Raw genomic sequence first — 8,759 nt, 5'->3', positions numbered from 1 at the left:
CCGATTGACCGAGTATATCCGACATATGTTCACTACAGAAATTTCAAAAGAAACCCTACTTATCCAGATGCGATTAATCTTTACTTGCAAATCACACAAGTTTTTTGCATGTTTTTAAATATATTGCCATTCCCCATTCATGTGGGGGATTGTTAGGTTTCGTGAATGAGTGTGAATAGAAAATGGAAGAGGCACCTTTTGAATTGCACCTCTTCATCTCATCCTTTCATTATCTATATATTTAGAGGCTTAATCTCATTTTTCATTGATGGAAAATCTGAAAACTTTCCCCCTTTTTTCTATATTATTACATTATTTTTCCATATAAACAAAGTGTCAAGTGTGATATGCTCTGTTTGTTGAATTCGCTGAAGTTCTGTAATTTCGATTGAAAGTATTACAGAATAGTTTTTTCCGTTCTATCCCGAGAGGAAGTAATCCATAACCTTGGGCAACAGTGAGGGGATTAAATTTCTTAAGGACACACATGCAAGCAACTTGTGGGCTCGAAAATTATTTATATTCTCTTTTATCGAACTAACATTTCTTTTTCTTCTTTTTTTTTTCTGATTTTCTAGTATCGAACACAATTTACTAACAGTATCTACACAATGGTTGTTTCTTCATACTGAAGTTATTTTCCTCCAATATTATCATTAGTATCTAGTATACACACTTCTTAAATTTACTGAAGTTATAACTTTAATTACTATTAATAAGGATAATTTAGTAAAATAAATCAGTAATGAATGAACTTTTAAGAGGTTTGCCAAATCAATTGGACCAACCGGAAAGATAATATACTGGAGGGAGCCACATCCTTATTTTGTACACTTGCTGACTAGTAGTACATTATTTAGTGGTATTTACTGTTTACATAAGGATAGTTTTCTTTTTCGTTAACGATAGTTTTTAATTACTACGGCACAATTAATTAAGTACTAGCAATATTCTTGGGGCCCATTTGGTCCTAGATTTTGCAAGTTTTTTCCAAAAAAAAAATTGGCAAAACTTATTTGTTTATAGAATTTATCAATGTTTTGGCAGATCTTGAAAATAAAATTTTCAAATTCCAAAACTAGCTCTTGACTTGTTTTTGGCCCAAAATATAACTGTTGAAATTTTTAACAATTTTAAAAATTACCCCAAATTTTTATATTTTATAAAAAGTTCACAATCTATTATGACCCAACTAATCCACCAGCTAATTTCTATAAATTTTTTTTGAACTGATGGATCTTGTCATATTATTACAATTTGACGAATTATAGTATCTAGTAATTGTATTATTAGCCGTTAATATTAAAATATCAAGTTATGATTTTAGGATAGTGTATTATGTAGTTCATTATAAAAATAATAATTTCCAAACTTACTTATGTTCAGGACTATGGTTTGTAATAACGATAATGAATGGCATCAATGAAGGTTCTGCATATACAAGATTAGCAAGTTATTTTTTTGGTTTTGTGGGGTATTTTTGATTATTTTTAGAACTTATCACATTTCATGTATTTTTTTTTTAAAAGTGAAATAAATTTTTAAAAATTATGTCCAAACAGATTTTCATCTCCAAACCAAACTTTCACCCAAATCAATTTTTTAAATAACTTCTTACCAAACATTTTTTTCCCTTCAATTTATTAATTAGCCAACACGACATTACATTCTACATACTCATAGATCTCCTAAACCTTAGCAGCATAACATGAAATCAAAACGCAAGTGGGTAATAATACAATAGCGCCACTGCTAATTAACTGGTTTACAAATTTTCCATCAAGAATCATGGCCATCCACCGCCAAATCCTCCACCAGTTGATCCACCAAGCCCGGTGCCTACTCCTCCACTAAGGCCGCCGCCACTGCCACCGCCCCCACCCATGCCGCCAGCACCAACACCTGCTCTAATACCAGCACCAACCCCAACCCCAACACCACCTTCAACTCCTGCACCAATGGGCCCCACCCCAATACCCAACCTCCCTCCTATTCCAGCTCCAGCTCCCCCACTAATGGATCCTCCTATACCAAGCCCAGTGCCACCTGTTATATAAATAAACAGAATATTAGTAAGTAAAAATAAAGGCTCAATTCGAAGCGTGAAAATTATTTTTCTTTATATCTCCATGTATATAATGTTCGAGAAAAGCACTGACAAGATGCAACAAAACATATTGCCAAAAAAACATTTTCTATTTAGAAACTGAAAATACCAAGAGTGCTTTTATATATAAAGCCTTCAAACTTTTTGTTTTTTTAATTTTTAGAGGCCTTCAAACTGATCAATTTTGCCTTTTGATTTCGACATGCCACTTCATATATATATTATCACAAGTTATTTAAAAACCACCTGCAGTACCATTATCTGCAGCAAATCCACCAATACCATTGTCATCTATCCCGCCTTGGTAATCAGACGTGGTCACATTTGCCGCAACAAGAGAAACATTTTCGTTTGACAATTTCCTGGCACCAACAAAAGCTCCTACTAAGAGGACAGATACAAGTGGTAGAAATTTAGTGAACATTTTCACGAGCAAGAGGTTTAAAATTCAAAAGGGATATTCGAGAGTTTTGTGAGAAGTGAAGGATTGTAGAAGGGATTTTATAGGAAGTTTGCGCCCAAAGAAGAATCCAAAAACCAACCGTTTACTGTATATTATTACCATTCAGTGTAAATGTGTGCATGAATTTTATGTGGACATCTGGAAACCATGCACGTCGAAATACAGTGTTATGATTACAACTTAAAGAACTCTGCAACTGTATTACATGAAAAAGAGAATAGGCTCCTCAGAAACATGATGAACAGTACTTAATTCGGACAGGAGAAGGATTTTGACTCATCAGCCAATAGTACAGACAAAAGTTTTGGATGATCTTATGCTAATTAATAACCTACAGCTAGAATCCCAAATTTCTTTATGATCTTACCCATTGACCGTACAAAATATATTTATATAATTTTCTCATTTAAAAGATAACAAATTTTAAATAACATTAATTGGTAACTTCAAATAAATTCTATATATACAATAATAGTATAAAAACGCATGATCATTATATTGCAGCTAGTGTACTATACACATGGAAAAATATAAATATATATTGCTATCAGTGTAATAAAATTAACCTCTTATAGTAGGTTATGGAGTACCATTTTTTTTTATGTCGCCAATGATACTTGTCATAGAGAATTAACTGTGTTATACTATCTAATAAGTGACTCGATTATATTAATTTTTTTTATACGGCTAGTGTATAAACTTATTGCTTTATATGGTTAAGGAGCTAAACATGCAACAAGTCATGCTCCACTTATCACTACTGGAAAAAGGGTTTAAGTGGCGACAAAATTTGTCACAAAAAGTTTAATTGTCGCCGCAGAATACCTTTCGTGGTGACGACGCGGCGACCAAGCGATCGTTGACCATACTAAATGGCAGATACTTATTGATAGCGACTTATAATGGTCGCCATAAAAGGTCCACCTTTCGTAGCGATATTTGTCGTCACAAAACTTATTTTGGATTGCCACTGGAATTCACTTTAGAGAATCCGTCGCCACTAAATGCTAGCCTTTGGTAGCGACTCATATCGCCTAAGGGTGGTAAGAGGGCCGGTCCAGGCCCGGGACCACGGGCCAAACGGGCCATGACCGTTTGGCCCGGTTTTAGTGGGCTTGGGCCGGTCTCGTGGGCCGGTCCTATGATTTGGGCCCGTCAGGCCCGGAACCGTTTAGCCTGCCAGAGCCCGGTCCCTTCACGGACCAAACGGTCCGCTAGGGCCCGGGACCGGCCCGGTCCCTTAGCGAGCCCAACGGCTATTTTTTATTAAAAAAATAGCCGTTGGAATTAAAAAATAAAAGTAAAGGTAGGTGGGAATTAAGAAACAAAAGTAAAAGAAAGTGTAAAATTTAAAAAGAAAAGTAAACTAAAAAGAAGTGGAAATTTTAAAAAAATTAAAAGAAAGTGAAAAATAAAAAAAGAAAATTAAAGGTAGGTGGGAATTAAAAAAAGAAAAGTAAAAGAAAGTGAAAAATTTAAAAATAAAAGTAAAAAAATTGAAAATTTTAAAAAAATAAAAAAGTAAAAGAAAGTGGAAATTTAAATAAAATAAAAGTAAAGAAAGTGAGAAATTAAAAAATAAAAGTAAAGGAAGGTGTAAAATTTATTTATTTTTTTAAAAGAAGAAAAATGGGAAGTGAAAATTGTTTAATTTAAAAATAATAAAAAATAAATCTAAAAAATTCTGAATTGTTTTCTATAAATAGTTTTCTATATGTACATCTTATATAGCTTATATACTATACACTTAGTATATATATACTTTTTAGTAGTAACATGAAATGACCAAAGTATGGTACTTTTTAGCTAGTATAAATATGGAATGATAGAAGATCAAGTTTTAGCTCAACTCAGTTTTAGTTGAAACTGTAATCTGAGTTGAGCTAAAACTTAATCTTCTATCATTCCATATTTATACCAGCTAAGAAGTACCATACTTTGGTCATTTCATGTTACTACTAAAAAGTATATATATACTAAGTGTATAGTATATAAGCTATATAAGATGTATATCGGTCAAACGGTGATTTCTGTTTTAGCTTAGTTGAGAAGGCCGTGCGGATTACTGCCCGCCACTTGATCCTATTAAAATGGTATCAGAGCCTAGGTACTTTCATGGTATATATGAGATAGATATGAAATATTCGACATAGATATGTTTCTGAAATATGAATTTAGGAGAAACTAGTATGAAGAATACTAGGTTGGAAGAGGTAGATATACCTCAAAACCTTGATTTGTTAAACAAATAGACTATTCCTAAAGTCCCTATTAGAACAATCTATGATTATGGATAGTTTGATAAACTCTCTTCTAAATAACTTGTTAAAACAACTGAGCAATCTTTAGCTTTAAATTCGTCTGAACAGACAATTCGTTTGTTAAACAAGCATGATATAGAGGTTTGTAAACACCAGTATAACTATCTGCATATTAGTATGGTACAAATTGCTTTTAAGCCATTAACCCTTAAAGGGCTACCGGAGACGTTTTTGGTTGCTCTCAGAGATGCCAGAAATCTGAATTTTAGACAGTCTCTGATGGGTTCTATTGAATCTACTATTGCCTACTGTTGAATCTATTGTTGCCTACGGCCCAGTATATTTTAATACTCAACCCAATCTGCAATTATCTCTATCTGATGTTAATATACTAGATGCATTAACATTAAATGTGAAAACGCATGGTTATAATTATGCGCCTGGTTCCGAACTTATATATTTATCGTATAGAATTTATTTTAAATTGTTATCTACGTTAAACCCTAGATGTAAATTATATGATACATCTGATCAGACTATATTAGTGAAAACCAATTTTACAAAGTCTAAGGTCACCACGAGGAGACCTATTAAGTGAGAAGAAATTAATTTCCCAACTACATGGACTTTGGACTCGGTTATATCACCAAGTTAGATTACAAATGCTGTTAGTAATACTGAATATTCCCATATTACTCAAAATTCGGATGGTAGGATTTGCATTCAGTTTGATGAAAATAATTCCACTTATAATAGGCAGTCATTTTCTAATAATAGACTTTTGTCTGCTACTAGTTCTAATTATAATAGACATTCTTTTACTAGTCGTAGACTGTTGCCTGATATTCAACACATTTCTCCTGTTAAACCAGTCTATGGACCAGCTAGAAATCGTGCTGCATCATTACACACAATTTCTACTAAAGTGGGTGATAAGCCAATTGAAAGGGTTAAGATTAACCCCCAGAAAAATATTGTTTAGGATAGTGATAATATTTCTAATAAGGATATTCCTTCTGCGTCCGAGATGGATTTTGACCCAAATGATGTTTAAATGATTCCACACCAAATTAATTTTAGTCCAGGGTCACAAGCTAGAGGTTATATTCAAAAGGAATTTTTCAGTAATAAATGGAACCGGTTTAAAACTTGGTTTTTTGATACTTATAATAAAGAGGATTTAAACAATATTTCTCAAGAATTTTATGAAACTTGTGCTTTACATAATCAAATTATGTATTTTATTCCTTGGTTTATAACCACATATTTACCACTTTTTATAAAAGTTTTGAAAAGATCATATAAAGACGGGAGTGGCAATATTACTAAAGCCACCTACCCTCCTCAAGCACCTTTTGTTTTACCTAATAATACAGGTATTACTTTTACTGTATTTCAAAAATTTATTAATGAAGATATTGCTGCAGTCAGCATCGCAGAAATTAATAAATTAATTTCTTAAAATAATTATTTGAGTTTATACGTTAAAGTTTTGGGTGAACACATAAGTTCTCTTGATAAAAAACTTATTGATTTGACAGCTTTGATAAAAGAGATGAGTACTAGCAAGAAAATAACTGATATTGCCTCTACGTCAGGAAGCAAATCAGAACCTCAAATTGTTTTTACTCATGTTCAAAGACCTCCTGAGATTCAGGATTTTAAATTCAAATCTTTAAATGATTTAGAAGAACTTCTTGATAAAAAGTTATCCGGTTTGAATATCAAACCCATTGATTTATCAAAAGATTTTGCTGATAAATTAGATACTACTTTTGACTATAAAAAGGATATTTTGTCAGAGTTTAATAAACTCAGAGTTTATCCCAAAAAGAATAGTAAGTTTGCTGATAGCATATATGCTGATAAACCCAAAATGCAAACTTATTATTATAATCATCCTACTCCTCAAGATGTTTTAATAGAGGAACGTGATTGAAATCAGATTAATACATCTTACAGTGGTTCCGAAATTTACGAATGGAATCTTGATGGATTGACTGATAGACAATTGACTATTCTTGTGCATAGAATGCTTATGTATGCAACTATCTATAAAAGTGTGAAAAATACAGATAGAACTATTTGCAAAATGATTGTTGCAGGTTTTATTGGCCAACTTCGTGGCTGGTGGGATAATTATTTGACTGTCGAAGAAAGAGCAATGGTTATTAATGCTCAAGCCCCTGACGAAGGAGTTGATAACTTAGGCATGGCCCTAGTGGCAAATAGAGAAGATGCTGTTTATACTCTTATTCTTACTATATTAGAACACTTCAACGGTAGATTTACCAACCAGAATGAGACAGTACGCACTCTTCTTAATGGTCTTAGATGTAAGGCATTAGGTGAATTCAGATGGTATAAAGATACCTTTATGAGCAGGGTTATGGAATTACCCGAAAACAAATTTGACCATTGGAAAGCCAGGTTTATAGATGGCCTTCCCTCTTTATTTGCTGAAAGAGTTAAAAAGGTTCTAAGAGGTAGCTATGGTGAAATCCCTTACAATAATTATACCTATGGTAAGTTAATAGGGATATGCACACAAGAAGGATTAAACTTGTGCAATGAGTTAAAATTATCCAGACAGCTTAAGATGGATAAACTTAAAGAAAAATCCCAGTTAGGAGATTTCTGTACTCAGTTCAGTCTACCGAGACTTCTACTCATAAGAAGAAGAAATATAAGTATCATAGATACCCCAACCAAGATAGTCCTTATAGGAGAAAGAGATCTAGATATAGATCCAAAGAAGAATGAGAAGCTAAGAAATCCCATCGTAAGGCTACTAGATTTACCAAAAATAGATCTAAGAGAGATCTAGCTGACATTAAGTGTTACAAGTGTGGTAAATTTGGCCATATAGCCCCGAATTATAAGCTTCAAAAGCTGAAAACCTTAGGACTAGACGATGAGTTACATGATAAGGTTTATGGTTTGTTATACACTTCTGGATCAGAATCTGATTATTATTCTGAGTCAGAATCCGAAGCTGAAATAGATTTACTTGATTTATCTGATAGTGATAAAAATGTTGATAATACTTGTACAACTTGCAAAGGTAATACATGTACTTGTGATGATGATAAATTTTATAAATTGCAATCACAGTTTCAAGATTTGAACATGAAAACTATTACATCTGATAATGTAATAGAACTTTAAAAAGAAGTTACTGATAAAAAATTTCGTGAAAAAATTATTAATTTGGCTGCTAGTTCAAGTTCTAGTTTTGCAAACCTTTTGAAAAAGAATTTGAATATTCCCCGCCTTATTCTTTACTAGAGGTTAATAACCGTCTTTTAAATAAAAATGCAACTCCAGCAAGAGATTCTTCTTTCGATGATTTAAAGGTTGAAGTTGAAAACTTGAAACGAGAGATCAAATCTCTTAAACAAAATCAAATGATTTGTGATCATAGGATTACTAAGATTAAGAAAATCAATTCTCCAGCTGAGAAATCTAATGATAAAAATAAAGGTATTTTTGAAAATGATATTGAAGAAAAACCTATTAATTTTGATCCTAAACATGATATATTTTTAGGAATGATGCAGATTATTACTGCTCATAAATGGTATATCAAATGTACTATTCTCATTGATAATAGTTTTTTCATTATAAACATTGCTATAATTGATAGTGGAGTAGATGTTAGCTGCATTCAAGAAGGTTTAATACCTACAAAATATTTTCAAAAAACTACTCATATGGTTAGATCTGCATCCGGACCTGCTTTAAATATAAAGTATAAACTTCCTAATACGGGCATTTGTCAGAATAAAGTCTGTATTCCTCACTTTTTTTTCTTGGTTAAAAATCAGTTATACCCTCCTATTATACTTGGAACACCGTTTATTAATGCCATTTATCCTTTTACTAGCATAGACTCGAAAGGTTTTACTGCTACTTATAAGGATAAAAA

At 32.4% G+C, this 8,759-nt stretch overlaps 1 protein-coding gene across 1 annotated transcript; it reads right to left on the bottom strand.

Moving 5' to 3' along the window:
• Window positions 1–1,786: 1,786 nt before the first annotated feature.
• Window positions 1,787–2,613, bottom strand: LOC107789021 (uncharacterized). The gene is made up of 2 exons (XM_016610789.2): window positions 2,354–2,613; window positions 1,787–2,046 (listed from the first exon to the last, which is right to left on the bottom strand). Exons 1-2 carry the CDS (start codon window positions 2,529–2,531, stop codon window positions 1,787–1,789), a joined length of 438 nt encoding a protein of 145 aa, XP_016466275.1. The 5' UTR covers window positions 2,532–2,613.
• Window positions 2,614–8,759: the final 6,146 nt, after the last annotated feature.

Source organism: Nicotiana tabacum, chromosome 2 (assembly GCF_000715075.1).
Source record: "Nicotiana tabacum cultivar K326 chromosome 2, ASM71507v2, whole genome shotgun sequence".
Classification (NCBI taxonomy): Eukaryota; Viridiplantae; Streptophyta; class Magnoliopsida; order Solanales; family Solanaceae; genus Nicotiana; species Nicotiana tabacum.
The sequence above is the reverse complement of the archived record's forward strand: the minus strand, read 5'-3'. Positions and strand labels throughout refer to the sequence as shown.